Source organism: Phaseolus vulgaris, chromosome 11 (genome assembly GCF_051622355.1).
Source record: "Phaseolus vulgaris cultivar YP4 chromosome 11, ASM5162235v1, whole genome shotgun sequence".
NCBI classification, from domain to species: domain Eukaryota; kingdom Viridiplantae; phylum Streptophyta; class Magnoliopsida; order Fabales; family Fabaceae; genus Phaseolus; species Phaseolus vulgaris.
Window position 1 is genome coordinate 5,585,641 of NC_143508.1, and position 17,350 is coordinate 5,602,990.

General features: G+C 29.8%; 1 protein-coding gene across 1 annotated transcript; it reads left to right on the forward strand.

Annotated features, from left to right (window-relative positions):
• Window positions 1-14,036: 14,036 nt before the first annotated feature.
• LOC150023011 (uncharacterized) lies at window positions 14,037-14,576 on the forward strand. Its single transcript, XM_090297264.1, has one exon. The coding sequence runs from the start codon at window positions 14,037-14,039 to the stop codon at window positions 14,574-14,576; it is 540 nt and encodes a 179-aa protein (XP_090153390.1).
• The last annotated feature ends 2,774 nt before the right edge of the window (window positions 14,577-17,350 follow it).

The window sequence follows — 17,350 nt, forward strand, 5'->3', positions numbered from 1 at the left end:
AACTTTCTTTTGTGATTTTAAGAAACCCAAGAAAAAAAATTATATTTTATCTCCATTCTAAAACCGTGGTCTTTTTATTTTTAGACTTTTTTTCTGTTTCAAAACAGTGATTTTTTATGTTTTGTAAATTATTTTCCCAATTATAGATCTTCTTTTAATTAAGAGTGAATAATATCGAATTAGTTACATTGAAGAAAAAAAACATAAAAGAACTAATTTTTTAAAGAATATTCTTTGCTAAATATGTCGAGATTTTAGAAGGATGTTATTTTTAATGGATGGAAAGTATATTGTTTTTCAAATAGTAAGGATACGTCTAATCATTCATATTACAAATTTGAAGCAAATAATCTTTTTAAAAGATAATATAAGAGAAATATAATCCTGATGCAAAATATAATGTATATATGTATATAATGAGTACTATAAGATTTAACATTTTATGTGAGAGAGATACATGTACAGTAAATAATTAATTACTAAATTTTAAAGTCGGTAATAGTGTGTATTGTTTGATGGAAATGGTTTTTTTTAAGTAAAATGTTAGAATGTTGATTTAACCTCCTAATTAAATGATCATGTTTATATGAGATTCTAACACCCTTACAAAAATTATATATTTTACTATATACTAACAAAGCTTTGTATAAAATATATAAATATAAATATATATATATATATATATTACGAAAATAAAATTATAAGTACATAGTACATTTATCATTTATCACAACAATATATAAGAGTAAATTATTAAAATAATTTTTTTTAGTAAAAAATTGAATATAAAAAAATTAGTTAATAAATCACATCAATTTAATTTGATTCCAACTTACAATAACCATATAACTAAAACATAAATATATACATTAAGTAAATTCAACAAATTGAATATCAACTAACGTTTTTCATAATATTTATATTGTAACGTCTTTTTTAATATTCATATTAAGAATATCTCACCTCAAACTAACATTTGATTCAATAATATATATATATATATATATATATATATATATATATTAATAAGTGAATCCAAGAGTAATGAATCAACTTAATATCAATACAACACAACATGCACATCTACATATGTCATTGTGTGAAGGAAACGCTTTCCTTAACTTCTCCTAATTTGATATTTTAATTTGTGTGACATATACCATCAGTGAAGTTATGAGTTATCTATTATAACATAGTTGTCATTATTTAATACACAAATCAAACAATGATTCACCTATCATCTTACCACAAATTTACACTCTGGAAATAATTTCCATATATCATCTAAAAAAAATTACAAATCAATCAAACTTACAAACTAATATTTAGTTTATATTTATAATAAACTTTCACATACAATCCATTAAATATGGACAATAAAACAAATATTTTTTTGCTTCAGTAAACATTTGTTATTTTTTGGAGAAATTTGACCAAGAGCAAAGGTTGAGTTTCAACTTTTTTTTTTCACTTGAGAGTAAAATCCTTTGGTTGAGTAAAAATAGGATTAAGATTAAGTCTTGGATTTCTATTTTATTTAATCTCAATCTTATTTTCCGCTTGAACAAAAATCTTTTGTTTAAGCAAATATATTAGAAAATCAACCTCGTCTAATGGAATCAAACATATTTTTAAAGCTTTACATAAAATCAATCTAACAAATATAACTTTCAAATATATTCAAAACTATTAGTACGATCTATGATTTGTTGAAACACCATCCTCCACTCATTTCAATTCAATCTTAATCATTCAAACTCAACACATATTTCGTTCACATCAAATTTGTAACTAATATCTGTAAAAAATATAGGAACTAACTATACTCGTCAAAACTGTATTTAAAACTCAGTTCAATAAATTATATACCTTAACTTGCATAATTTAGTCACTAAATCAACTTCTCATCGAAAATATCCAACTAAGATTATTTCAAAACAATCATCTGTTATACAAAACCCAAATAACAGTCAATTTCAAAACATTCATATTATGTTCAAGTCAACACAAGTACCCTACATAGAAATTACGATTTTTGTGATCAAGTCATCTAGATAATTCATCCTAAGGTTCTTTAAAAAAAACATAAATAATTTTTCTTACAATTCTTTATTCCAAATAAAATTTCAGACTAAAAAACTAGAGACTTGAAGTATAATATCCAAACATACTCAAATTTGAGTATAAGGTTAATCAATTTTTAGAAGATAATTTTTCTCAACTAATCATAATTGATAACAAACTCACAAAGAAAGAAAGAGAATAAATAATTTTTATAATAGATAAAAGCTTATTTTGTTTAAAAATTTGATCAGTTAAAAATATCATTTACTCTCTAATTAGTCTGAGGTGTGATGAAATTGTCATGTGATATCACTAGTGAGAATTTAGAGGCAGAGAATAAATAATTTATGAAAGAGGGAGAAAGAGAAAGAAAGGTGAAAGTGAAATAATGGACATAGAGATAGGAGATTAGATTATTTTAAAGTGAATGAATATTTACATCACAATTTTGTTGGACTTATAGGAAAAAAAATCAATTGTTTCATTCATATTTGAAGTTTAATTTATAGCACACGCTTAAGGTTATAAATTAAAGTTCATTGCTTACACTTATAAAAAAATATTAAACACTCGAAATTACATACGTAAAAAAATAGTAAACATGTAAAAATTAAAAATATGAAAATTAAATATAATTTTTACAAACTTGGTAAATGCTTGATAAATTTTTGCAGATATAAAAAAGGGAGATTATCCAACGTAAGAAAGCGTTTGATACCAGTGAAATTTCCAAATTTTATAATCATCAAAACACAAAAATTATAATTTTTTAAATAGCTAAATTTGGTTTGGTTGGTAAAAAAAATTCTAAATATATTGAACCACTTCCTTTTATTAGTTGATGTGCCTCTTTGATTTGATTTGATTTTATCTATTTTGGTATTGAGGAGTAATAGTTCAATTTCTATATAAAATCACAAATCCAAGACTAGTTTTGGAAAACGATTTGTTGAGTTGCAAGAATCTAGTTTTAGTTAAACTGGAAGTAACTATAAAGTTGCATATATGTGGACTAAATTTGTTCATAAAGATTTAAAGAAAAAACGAGAAAAAAAAGATAAAATAATTATCTTAGTAAGCTAAAATTTGTTTATGTACAAATTAAAAATAAAAATTAAGAAAAAGTTATATAAAAAAGTTTGTACAAACAAATCTATGTATGAGTTAATCCTCCCTTGTAAAAAAAAATGTTTCATTTTTTTACTTATGATTATATTAATATTTTATATGAAAAATACTCAACTACCTAATATTTTTAAAGTATTTTTTTATGTTCAAAGGGGATCATCAAAAAGTAGAATATGGATCCATATGGTTGATAAAGTGAGATTGATTCTCATGATTATAGGTCAAGTCATACGTCTGCATTTGTCTTAAGTTGATTAAGATTGATATTTAAGGCTTATAAATACCTCACTTTTTTGTGTTTTTCTTTTATATGTGCATGTTGTATAAGTAGAAATATAACTTGCTTAGTAAAATATGTTCAGGAAGATTTGGAAAGATCTTCTATAGAACATTGACTCATGGAGAACTTAGTAAATGTATAAAATATATGGATAATTCTCTATCTAAATGTATAACTCTTATTATTATATATTTTTGGAATATATTGTGAATAATTACCAAAAATGTAAAATATTAACATATATCAATGAGGTTATGTTATGATTAATGTTTTCTCTATGAAAAAAAAATTTACGAAAAAAATTTACTCCTAATAACAATTATGTATATAATATAATTGAGGTGTTATAGCATAAGCATCTCAACTTCATCAACAACATTCCTTGAGTCTAGATAATTTTATGAGGCATAATCCACCCAAATTTAATGGGAGAGTAAATCCAGATTAAGCACACCAATGAGTGAGAGACATTGAAAGAATATTTGAAGTCACACAATGCCCTAAAGAGAAAATTTTATGTCATTTATAAGTTTACCGAAGACGTTGAGTTTGGGTGGATAGATATGAAGCATATGATGAAAAATAAAGGAGAAAAATGTCACTTGCAGAACATCAAAGTAAGATTTATGGAGGAGTATTTTCCTAATAGTGTCATATATGCAAAAGAAACTAATTCATGCAGCTGGAATATGAAAAATCTTTTTTTAATTGAGTATGCTACCAGATTCAAACATTTGGCTAGGTTTTGTACCCAAACTATGATTGAAGCTTAAAGGTGGTTTGGTTTGAGGCAAGAACTTAAAAAAACGGTAGTCTTAATGTCCATTAAAGAAATTCCTGCTCTAGTGGAGAAAGCAAAAATAATGAAAAGTCCGAAGAGTAGTAGCAGAGTTGTTAAGCCACAAATTGTGGGAGGACCTTCTAGAAGCGAACCTATATATGAAAACAAGAATAAGTCTTACTCTATACCTCAATTCTTCAGGAGTGAATGACCGACCCACTTCTCAATTACCACCTAATGTTAGATGTTTTAAATGTGGTGGACCACATTTTATTAGATTTTTCCCATCTTCCAATGCCAAATGTGACATGTGGTAGATGCCACAAGTATGGTCATGCAACAAAAGATCGTCGTATCCAATTGGGAACCTTAAATATTAGTGGAGCCGAGGGTTTACAATGTGATAGTCTTATTGTAGGTATTTGTTTCATCCTTTGAACATATTTATTTGTATTGTTTGATTATTGGACAACCCATTCTTTTATATTTGTTGGTTGTGCTAAGAAACTCAACTTACTAGTTCGTGAATTAGATATTAAGTTAGTGGTATCTAAACCAACAAAAGGTGTTATATTAGCTTTTTATATGTATGTTGAGTGTTGAATGACTATAATGAATGAAGGTACAAGATCAATATGATTTGTATACCTCTGAAGGATATGGAGGTTATCTTAGAAATGGATTATTTGTTTGCTAATCATGTTCTTATAGGTTGTGGTCGGAAGAAATTGATTTTTCCTAAACCAAGAGGAAAGGGAGGTGCATAATGTTTCATGATTTTTGCTTGTTTTATAAATGATAATAAAACACAAAAGGATATGTATGTAGCTCAGTAGTTTATAGATGTATTTCCTAGTAAGATTTTAGGACTTTCACCTAAAAGAAAGATACACTTTACTATAGACTTAATTCTTATAGCAATTCCTATGTCAATTTCTCCATACTAAATTGCACCAACAAAATTAGCTGAGTTGAAGAAACAACTATAAGCTTTATTGGAGAAACAATTCATTAGACTCAATGTTTCTTCATGGGGATCTCTAGTGCTTTTACTAAAAAAGAACGATGATTCATTTTGATTATGCATAGATGATAAACAGTAGACCAAACTAACCATTAAGAATAAATATCATCTTCTTATAATTGATGATCCGATGGACCAATTGCATGAAGCAATTGTCTTTTCTAATATAGATGTGCGTTCAGGCTATCCCCAAATTTTAGTGAAAGTTTAAGATGTTCGAAACACTGCTTTTAGATCAAAGTATGGTCACTACGAATTTTTGGTTATGTGGTGATCAGTGTTCTGACCATCTTCATGAATTATATAAATTGAATCTTTATACATTTTCTTAATAAAATTGTGGTGACATTCATAAATGATATTTTGATTTACTCTCGTACACATAAGAACGTCCATAACATCTTAGAACTATGTTAAATTTAACTCGTCTCATGTTATATGGACTTTTATTTTCTTTCATCAAATAATTTAATTATCATTTATCATAGGTGTATATATAAATAAAAGAAGTTATATTGAACATGAATTTCTAAAACATAATAAATAAAAGAAGTTATATTGAACATGAATTTCTAAAACATAATGTAAATGTAAGTGTGATAGTAACTATATGTAACTTTTTATAATTGAAAAAAAAAACATTTTAACGATACTCTATGAACACCAAACTAAAAATAATGAAATGAGTACTTTTTAGAGTATTATTTAAATTTCAATCATTTTTCTCATCTCTTTCTTTCTATTTCAAGTTAAACTTTTTTTTTATCGCTGATTCATAACTTATTAATTCCTAATCATTAGGATTTATCATTTAATGCTCCGTTTGCTATTTTTTTTTTTAAATTGTTTGGTTACATTTATCATTGTACTTTATAATTATCTTCCAAAAACTCACTGTCTCTTAATTATTGTTCAGTTATTGCTTTCTTGAATATAATGAGTATATTTTAAATTATTATGTTTTTCAAAGATCAGATATTTTATATTAAAATAATCTTTAAAAAAATCACTTGGATCGTTTCGTGTTATAAAGTTATTTGTTTTTAATATCTAAAATTAATTTAACATATTTAAATTAAAAATAACGTTTGATTACTATCTTAAAAAGTCCACAATTTTTTTGGGTTTTCGAATTGAAATAGTTTATTTTAATTATTAAATTGTCATGGAAAATAAAACTATAAATAAATAAAAAACGACACTAACAATGATGAAGTTTATTAAACAACAAAAAAAGTTTGTTAAAAACAAGTGTTTCTGTATTGCATGAACGTTATTTACACTTCCCCGTGGTAATAAATGAGCACATATCAAATTCTTACACTTTATGATTATAATATGTTGTTAAGTATTATTATTTTTTTGTTTGCTAACATAGCAACCATAATATTTGAACCATTTAAAAATTATATACAAAAGATAGAAACTAGTTGTTCATGTTTATTATTAAAACAAATAAATAAATAAAACATTCTTCATCATCTACTGTATAAGAATTGGTTCAAAGTTTACATTAAACACAATTTCCAAAACTTTAGTATTATTAACGTAACAACCATCGTTGTAATATTTCAATCGCATGTAAGTGTTTTTGCAGGTTTTGAATAAAATATAAATAAACATATAACTCACATTTATAACTACAAAAGTTTACTAATAATTAAGTATTAAGATTTTGTTACTGTAATTTATATTTTTGATAATTTTAAATCAATCAGTGTTTAAATAATTTACTTTTTTATCTCGTTTGAATGAATAACTTTCAATTCTTTTTTAATTTATTCTTATTATCATGAAAATATTTTATATTTAAAGTAAGTTTTGATTTTGATGTTCTTCATCATTGCCAACTATAATATCAAAAATATGTGATTGAATTTCAGTCAACAGATGTTTTCAAATGATTTAACTAATACAGTGACAAGTGTATCAATAGTTTTTTTTATGATTATTTATATTGTAATGATTCTATAACAGTGGAAAAACCCCACAATATAAGACATTTAATTTTAAATAGTTTTTTTATGAACATATAAAAGGAATATCAAACCTATCTTTTGTTCATACTTGAAAAAACTTAAGAAAATCATATTATAAAATTACATAATTTTGAGGTTTTTTTTTATTAACTTGCTAGATAAATATTGAAGACTTTAAGTCATTTCTTGACTCCTTTTGTTGTATAGTGGAAAAAAAAAATCTTAACAAAAATATTTTATAAATTCTCACTTGTCTTTGGTTCTTGTATATGATGAAAAAACACAATTTTTTCTTTAGAAAACATCATTTTCTTATGAAAAAAATCTTATCAGGCATCTTTCTTTCTTTTTGTTTTCCAACTATGTTCAATAGTTCTTTAAGAAGAAAGTGAAAATAATGAAACTACCTTTGAGAATCCTTTTTGTAATCTTTCATCAATACTTTTTGTAATAGAATATGGTAAATGATCGTGTATTCTTTATTGTTCAAGATGTTTAGTTTCTTTCATTGACTTTGGAGTCATAACTCTTCAATATGAGTATTTTCCTTGTTTTCATTCATATTTAATAGCATTAGAAATAAAAAAAATAGACACTAAAATATAAATAAATTTAAACCAATAAAACTCACCAAAATGAAAATTAGATTTTAGGAAAATAATTTTTTGACATTGCTCCACTCTACACCCCACTAAATATTAATATTTTAATCATTTTTTTAAAATTTTAAAAAATATTTTAACATTTTGCATTTTGACTATATTTTCATTAAGGAATTTTTTTAATTTTTTAATTTTTTTATTACAAATATTAATATTTTGTTGTGAGTGTAAAGTGGAATAAATGTTAAAATATCATCACCCTAATTTCTATTACTTCCAAATTTGTTTCCATATTCGTAATCTCTACACCCGTTTGACATTAAAATGATAACAACAAATCTTATATAAACAAAATGAATCGAAAGTTATTTTTTTTAATATTAATAACAAAGTTTCATAATTTTAAAAATAGATATGACACATAAAACTTACTACTTACTGATAATTGTAACAACACTTTTCTTTAAAAGCAGAAACAGAACCTTCCCCGTGTCATCTTTTCTTTCTCTCTCTCTCCAATTCTCTTATCTCCCTCTCTCTTAATTTCTCTCCCAATCTTCATCTATTTTAGAATCTGATCATACCATGCTGTAGCAGAGGAGTTAAGGAACATTTCTACCCGAACAGATTTTCAAACAGAGTAAGTTCATTTTTACTCTAAATATCCTTTGTTCTCTGTTTTTTCTTAGGATTTAGTCATCAATCTTGGTGGGGTCAGTTGAGAAGTTTAATCCTCTCAACTTATTCTATTATATACTGAATTTTTGTTCTGTTTGGATAATTTGCATTAGGCCCGTAAATCTTGAAGCTTATCCAAACGGTGGGGAATAAAATTTTAAAAGTTGCTTGGAAAGCAAGCAATTGAGGTAAGAAAAACTTAATTTAATTTTTAATAGCACCCTAGGATAAAAGATCTGAATGCGGAAGGGACGTGGTCCCAATATTCAATTCTTCTTGCAGGGATGTTGTGTGTTATATATATTGGGTTGTTTGTTTATATATTATTTAAATTTGTAAAAATATTATATTTTGATGGTTTAATATTTAAGTGTTGTTTTTTTAATTTTAATTACGTTTTTGAATGTTGTGGATCGTGTTTGGAATGATATTGTATGACGGGATGGTATGGAATTGAATTCATACATTTGGGATAATGTATGGACTGATGTTTGCTGTGTATTAAGTATTGATGCCTATGTGGTAACAGAGATCTCCGAGCTTCACTGATGATCTAAGTCACATAGACTAAGATATCAGGTGGTGAGAAGCTGATGGGGGAGTTCATGCACACCGTGACATATGAGATGCACGGCTTGGGTTGTATTGAACTTACCCTGATCCTTTCTGTTGGATTCGCTGGTAATCTTTGGATTAGGTGTTAGTCTCTGGTAGGACTTACTTAATACGGGTCTTCCGGAAGATGTTGTTTGTTGAATATTCTGGATGTGTAGATCCACGTGAGATCTATGTCATTGTTTTATTGTTGAGATTTGAAGAAGATTGAATAATTTGAGAAATTGATCATGTAACTTGGTTTTCTCTTTTGATTTAATTGTGTATATTATAAAATTCTATTTTCACTAGTTTACCCTTGCTTTTCTTGTTGTGTTTGAACTGCGATGACTGTACTACGTACACGAGCAGATTATCTTACAGGTGTATGAGGATCAGAAGAGTTTTAGGGCGTTGATTATGAAACTTATATTGTAAATATTTGTATTTCTATATGTCCTAATCATGTATTAGGAATGTTTTGAAAAACTTTATGCTTGTATAAAATTAAGTAGAACCTGTATTGTAATAGTTAGATGTATTTTCCGGGGTGTTACATTTAATGGTATCAGAGCGGTTCATCCTTAGAATAACCTGAGGGTAGTGGGTTTCTTTTGTTTCTCCTGCGTGTAGATTTTTGTTTACGTCTAGCCTCAAGACTTAGTTAAAAGTTTCTAATAAGATGTTTGACAAAGTTGTTTTTTCTTGAAATCTTGTTTGTGTTCGAGTCAAGTTAATTGTTATGAATAAAGATGAAAGTATTAAGAATGAAAAGAATCTTGATAGAGTGGTGATGGTGCACACTCATGACTAGATCAAGATTATTTTCTATCTTAATTCTAAGTAGCTAGAATACATTTTAGAGATAAGTCTTGATTGATTTTGTATCTATTTTGTGTGATTATTTATTTTAAGTTAATTTGTCTTAAAGATGTAGCTGAAAATTTTAGTAATTTATAACCCAATTCTTTATGTGCTTAGTAGATGGCATGTAGACCACCTACTCCCCCTCCACCAGTAGATATGCCCAACTTAGCTCGGGCAATAGAGATGATGGCAACAGCCTTGCAACAACAGAGTGCTACTATGGCACAACAGTATCAGGCCGCCCTTCATCAATTAGAAACAGCTAGATTAGCAGCAGAAGCATCTCAGCTTCATCAACAACCTCATACTTTTAGTGTGGAGGATTTTCTGAGACACAATCCACCCAGATTTAATGGCAAGGTAAATCCAGATGGAACAGACCAGTGGGTGAGAGACATAGAAAGAATCTTTGAAGCTACTCAATGCCCTGAAGAGAGAAAGTTATCCTATGCCATTTATGTACTAACTGAAGAAGCTGAATTCTGGTGGATAGACATGAAGCAAATGATGGAAGACAAAGGAGAAGATGCCACTTGGGAGAACTTCAAAGTAAGATTCCAAGAGGAGTATTTTCCTGATAGTGTCAGGTATGCAAAAGAAATTGAATTCATGCAGCTGGAACAAGGAAATCTTTCAGTCACTGAGTATGCTACTAGGTTCAAACACCTAGCTAGATTCTACACCCAGACCATGACTGAGGCTTGGAGATGTAGAAAATTTGAGTTTGGATTGAAACAAGAACTTAAAGAAGTGGTGATTCCTATGTCCATTAGAGATTTCCCTGCTCTAGTGGAGAAAGCAAAAGTAGTGGAGAGTTTGAAAAATAGTAGCAGACTTGCTAAGCCTCAAGTGGGAGGACCTTCTAAAAGCATGCCTAAATATGAAGATAGAAAGAAACCATATTTCAAACCTCAATCTTATAGCAGTGGAAGACCCAGTTCTCAATCACCATCTAATTTCAGATGTTTTAGATGCGGTGGGCCACATGTTGTTAGATTTTGCCCTCATCCAGTGTCAAATGTGACATGTGATAGATGTCACAGGTATGGTCATGCAACAAAAGACTGTCGTGTCCAATTGGGAGCTCCAAATTCTGGCGGAGTGCAGCAAGTACAACAAAATAATAATCAAAAACCCAAAGCTGCTGGCAGAGTTTTTGCTATTAGTGGAGCTGAAGCTTCACAGTCTGATAGCCTTGTTAGAGGTATTTGTTCTATCCTTGGAACACAGGTATCTGTATTGTTTGATTCTGGGGCAACCCATTCTTTTATATCTTTTGATTGCGCTAAGAAACTTAAGTTGCCAGTCCGAGAATTAGAATTTGAGTTGGTGGTATCTACACCAACAGAAGGTATTATAGTAACTTCTTCCATGTGTGCTGAGTGTCCAGTAATTATAGATGGGCATATATACAAGATCAACATGATTTGTATACCTCTAAAAGATTTGAAGGTTATATTGGGAATGGATTGGTTGTCTGCTAATCACATCCTTATAGATTGTGGTCGGAAGAAGTTAATTTTCCCTAAATTAGAAGGAATGCAGGTTATCTCAGCTCATCAGTTTGAGAGAGAGATACGAGAAGGTGCGGAATGTTTTATGCTCTTGGCTTGTTCTGTAGTTACTGATAAAGTACAAAAAGATATGTTTGTAGTTCAGGAGTTTATGGATGTATTTCCTGATGAGATTCCTGGACTTCCACCTAAAAGAGAGATAGAGTTTGCAATAGACTTGACTCCCGGAGCAGGCCCCGTGTCAATTTCTCCATACCGAATGGCACCAGCGGAGTTAGCAGAATTGAAGAAACAACTAGAAGACTTATTAGAGAAACAATTCATTCGACCTAGTGTTTCTCCATGGGGAGCTCCAGTGCTATTAGTGAAGAAGAAAGATGGTTCGTCACGTCTATGCATAGATTACAGACAATTAAACAAGTTAACAATAAAGAATAAATATCCTCTTCCTAGAATTGATGACTTGATGGATCAGTTGCATGGGGCAGTTGTCTTTTCTAAGATAGATCTGCGCTCAGGTTATCACCAAATTTCAGTGAAAGCGGAAGATGTTCAGAAGACTTCTTTTAGATCAAGGTATGGTCACTATGAATTTCTGGTTATGCCATTTGGGGTGACTAATGCTCCAGCTATTTTCATGGATTATATGAATCGGATATTCAGACCTTTTCTTGATAAGTTTGTGGTAGTGTTCATAGATGACATTTTGATCTATTCTCGTACAAGGGAAGAACATGCAGAACATCTTAGAACCGTCCTGAACATTTTGAGAGAAAAACAATTATATGCTAAACTTTCAAAATGTGACTTTTGGATGTCAGAGATACAATTTTTAGGACATGTCATCTCTGCACAGGGAATATCAGTAGATCCTTCTAAAGTGAAGGTTGTACTTCAGTGGGAACGTCCTAAAACAGTTACTGAAATTAGAAGCTTTGTCGGGTTAACAGGATATTACAAGGAGATTTATAGAAGGTTTTTCTAAAATAGTGGCTCCTTTGACCCAATTGACTAGAAAGGATCATCCTTTTGCATGGACTGAACAATGTGAGAGAAGTTTTGAAGAGTTGAAAAGAAGGTTGACTAATGCTCTTGTATTGACAATCCCTGATACCAATCAGTCTTTTGAAGTTTTCTGTGATGCTTCCTATCAGGGATTGGGTTGTGTTCTGATGCAGAATAAGAAAGTTGTTGCCTACGCTTCTCGTCAGTTAAATGTGCATGAAAGAAATTATCCAACTCATGATCTAGAATTGGCAGCAATTGTCTTTGCTTTAAAAATATGGAGACATTTTCTTTACGGAGTTAGTTTTAATGTGTTCAGTGATCATAAAAGCTTGAAGTATTTGTTTGATCAGAAGGAGTTAAATATGAGGCAGAGGAGATGGATTGAATTTTTAAAAGACTATGATTTCCAGCTAATATATCATCCTGGGAAGGCAAATGTTGTTGCAGATGCGTTGAGTCGTAAAAAGATACAAACGTCGTCGCTTATGATTAGAGAGCTAGCATTGATTGAAGATTTCAGGAGTATGAATTTGGAGGTTTCCATGTCTTCAAATTGCATTAGTTGTAATACACTTGTTATAACTAATGAATTTCTGGAGAAGGTGAAGGAGAAGCAGTTGGAAGATTCAAAATTGAAGAACTTCATGGGCTTATTAAATACTGACAAAGCTAAAGACTTCTCTTTAGGAGTGGATGATATTTTGAGATTCAAAAATAGAATATGTATACTAGAAGATAATGAACTAAAGCAAACAGTGTTATCTGAAGGTCATAAAAGCAAACTCAGTTTACATCCAGGAATGACCAAGATGTATCAAGATCTCAAGAAGTCTTATTGGTGGCATGACATGAAGAATGATGTAGCTAAGTTTGTAGCTGTTTGCCTGACTTGTCAGAAATCAAAGATTGAACATCAACGGCCTGGAGGCATGTTAACTCAGTTAGACATTCCAGTGTGGAAGTGGGACAGTATCTCAATGGATTTTGTTACCCACTTACCACGTACCTTGCGGAAGCATGACTCTGTTTGGATCATAGTGGACAGGCTGACAAAGACGGCACACTTCCTACCTATAGACTTGAGAATCTCTATGCGGAAGTTGGCCCAGATTTACATAGATGAAATAGTCAGATTGCATGGTGTACCCTCCAGCATAGTTTCAGATAGAGATCCCAGATTCACCTCCAGATTCTGGCAAACACTTCAAGAAGCTTTGGGGACTAAACTCAGACTTAGTTCAGCATATCATCCTCAGACTGATGGACAATCAGAGAGAACTATCCAGTCCTTAGAGGATTTGCTTAGGACTTGTGTGTTAGATCATTTGGGCAGTTGGGATGAAATTCTACCATTGGTAGAGTTCACTTACAATAACAGTTACCAAGCTAGCATAGGAATGGCTCCTTTCGAGGCATTGTACGGAAGAAAGTGCAGGACACCTCTGTGCTGGTTTCAAAATGGTGAGAGTGTGTTAATTGGACCATAATTAATACAACAAACCAATGAGAAAGTAAAAATGATTCAGGAAAGATTGAAAACATCTCTCAACAGGCAAAAATCTTATGCAGACCAAAGAAGAAGACCTTTAGAATTCTCTGCGGGTGAGCATGTCTTTTTCAGAGTTACACCGTTCACTGGTGTAGGAAGAACACTCAAATCCAAGAAATTGACTCCTAAGTTCATAGGACCTTACCAAATTCTCCGAAGAATAGGCCTTGTGGCTTACGAAATTGCTTTGCCTCCTCCTTTAGCTAACATTCACAATATTTTCCATGTATCTCAGCTAAGAAAGTACGTACCTGATCCCAGTCACATTCTAGAGTCTGATTCTATCCAGGTGAAAGAAAATTTAACGTTTGAAGTGAAGCCAATCAGAATTTTAGATTCACAAGTGAAACAACTTCGTGGAAGAAGTATTCCCATGGTGAAAGTATTGTGGGATCTCATCTCTGGAGACTCCACTTGGGAAATTGAAGAGGAGATACGAGCATCATACCCTAGTCTCTTTATTGGTAAATTCATTTTCGAGGACGAAATTTTTTGTAGTTGGAGATAATGTAACAACACTTTTCTTTAAAAGCAGAAACAGAACCTTCCCCGTGCCATCTTTTCTTTCTCTCTCTCTCTCTCTCCAATTCTCTTCTCTCCCTCTCTCTTGATTTCTCTCCCAATCTTCATCTATTTTAGAATCTGATCATACCATGCTGTAGCAGAGGAGTTAAGGAACATTTCTACCCGAACAGATTTTCAAACAGAGTAAGTTCATTTTTACTCTAAATATCCTTTGTTCTCTGTTTTTCCTTAGGATTTAGTCATCAATCTTGGTGGGGTCAGTTGAGAAGTTTAATCCTCTCAACTTATTCTATTATATACTGAATTTTTGTTCTGTTTGGATAATTTGCATTAGGCCCGTAAATCTTGAAGCTTATCCAAACGGTGGGGAATAAAATTTTAAAAGTTGCTTGGAAAGCAAGCAATTGAGGTAAGGGAAGCTTAATTTAATTTTTAATAGCACCCTAGGATAAAAGATCTGAATGCGGAAGGGACGTGGTCCCAATATTCAATTCTTCTTGCAGGGATGTTGTGTGTTATATATATTGGGTTGTTTGTTTATATATTATTTAAATTTGTAAAAATATTATATTTTGATGGTTTAATATTTAAGTGTTGTTTTTTTTATTTTAATTACGTTTTTGAATGTTGTGGATCGTGTTTGGAATGATATTGTATGACAGGATGGTATGGAATTGAATTCATACATTTGGGATAATGTATGGACTGATGTTTGCTGTGTATTAAGTATTGATGCCTATGTGGTAACAGAGATCTCCGAGCTTCACTGATGATCTAAGTCACATAGACTAAGATATCAGGTGGTGAGAAGCTGATGGGGGAGTTCATGCACACCGTGACATATGAGATGCACGGCTTGGGTTGTATTGAACTTACCCTGATCCTTTCTGTTGGATTCGCTGGTAATCTTTGGATCAGGTGTTAGTCTCTGGTAGGACTTACTTAATACGGGTCTTCCGGAAGATGTTGTTTGTTGAATATTCTGGATGTGTAGATCCATGTGAGATCTATGTGATTGTTTTATTGTTGAGATTTGAAGAAGATTGAATAATTTGAGAAATTGATCATGTAACTTGGTTTTCTCTTTTGATTTAATTGTGTATATTATAAAATTCTATTTTCACTAGCTTACCCTTGCTTTTCTTGTTGTGTTTGAACTGCGATGACTGTACTACGTACACGAGCAGATGATCTTACAGGTGTATGAGGATCAGAAGAGTTTTAGGGCGTTGATTATGAAACTTATATTGTAAATATTTGTATTTCTATATGTCCTAATCATGTATTAGGAATGTTTTGAAAAACTTTATGCTTGTATAAAAATAAGTAGAACTTGTATTGTAATAGTTAGATGTATTTTCCGGGGTGTTACATTTAATAATATCTATGTCACATAAAACTTACTCATGATAATATTGTTTGTGTCTTCAATATTTTCATCATTGTCATGTTACTCTTTAAATAAAGTGAAAATTGACTTTAAAATGATTTTGGAGAATTTGATATAACATTGAGATAAAAGAGAAAAATTGTCTTCTATGATAATACTAAATTATGACAAAAGACTATGAAATTATTTTATAAAAGATAAGTTGAGCCCCTTCATTTTCAAATTTTATATTTGTGATTTTAGCATTTAACTCTATATTGGATAATGAAAATATATATTTATGAAGTAGTGATTTTTTGAATTTAAGATTCATCACATATATAGAGTGAGTATTTGTTGTAAAAATTTCCACGGGTAACCATTTCTTCCCATAATGTTTCAAATCAAAATTTTGGTGATGGAAATCTTACGATTAAAAATTACAAAGACAAACTTATTTTCATATAAGTTTAAAAAAATCTTCAATACTCTATTTAGAAGTTCTTTTTAATGGAGATACTCTATTTTTTAATGAAGAGAAAAAATTGATATTTCAATGTAAAAAGAGAATATAAATAATTACATGTGTATGACTTCAGAGTGAGAACGCCTTAATTAGAAGTAACATTGTATAAGATGTCAAAACATTAACAATGAAATCTTGTTAATAAAGGTCCACATGTAAAAAAACTCAACTTATATTTGTAAATACGTTGACCAATATCATTATTAAGCATTTATTACACTTAGTTTTTCAACGGAATAGTAACTTGAGTATGAGAAATCTTTATGCAGGTAACTTTGACATTTCAACCGATGATTAAAATCCTAAATGAACAATATCTTGAAGGATTGAAAAAACTTTCCCAGACCGAACAAACATACAGAGAGAAAAAAATTGGCATTTTTTAAGCAAAAGGAAAAAAATTGTCATTCTAGATTTTGTTTGTATAAAAAAATGTCAAAAATAGAAGAGTATTATTAGATTTTTTTTTAAATTATGAAAGTTAATACTCGTATCCGTTTTTCTTTTGTCAAATCTTAAACATTATATATTAAGAAATAAATGAAATAGATAAAAAGACATTTTATTTTTTATCATTTTTAAAAAATATTACTCCGTGTGGCAACTAAGGTTGTTTTATACATTACTATTGGTAAAGAAATATAATTTTTGAATAATTTTTCCTAATTTTCTTAAAATATATTATTTAATAATAAAGTAGAAAGAAAAATAACAATGTCTGAATGAAATATACAAATATTATTAATTTTATAACTTGTTTAAACGACTAAATCTACAGTTAGTATGAAATGAAAATATGTTAACTTTAGTAGTCGAAATATATTAGACCCAGTTGTTTGATCGGGTCAACCCACTGATAAAA

Coding starts and splice junctions, on each gene's coding strand:
- LOC150023011 (XM_090297264.1), top strand. CDS start 14,037: ATGATTCAGGAAAGATTGAAAACATCTCTCAACAGGCAAAAATCTTAT.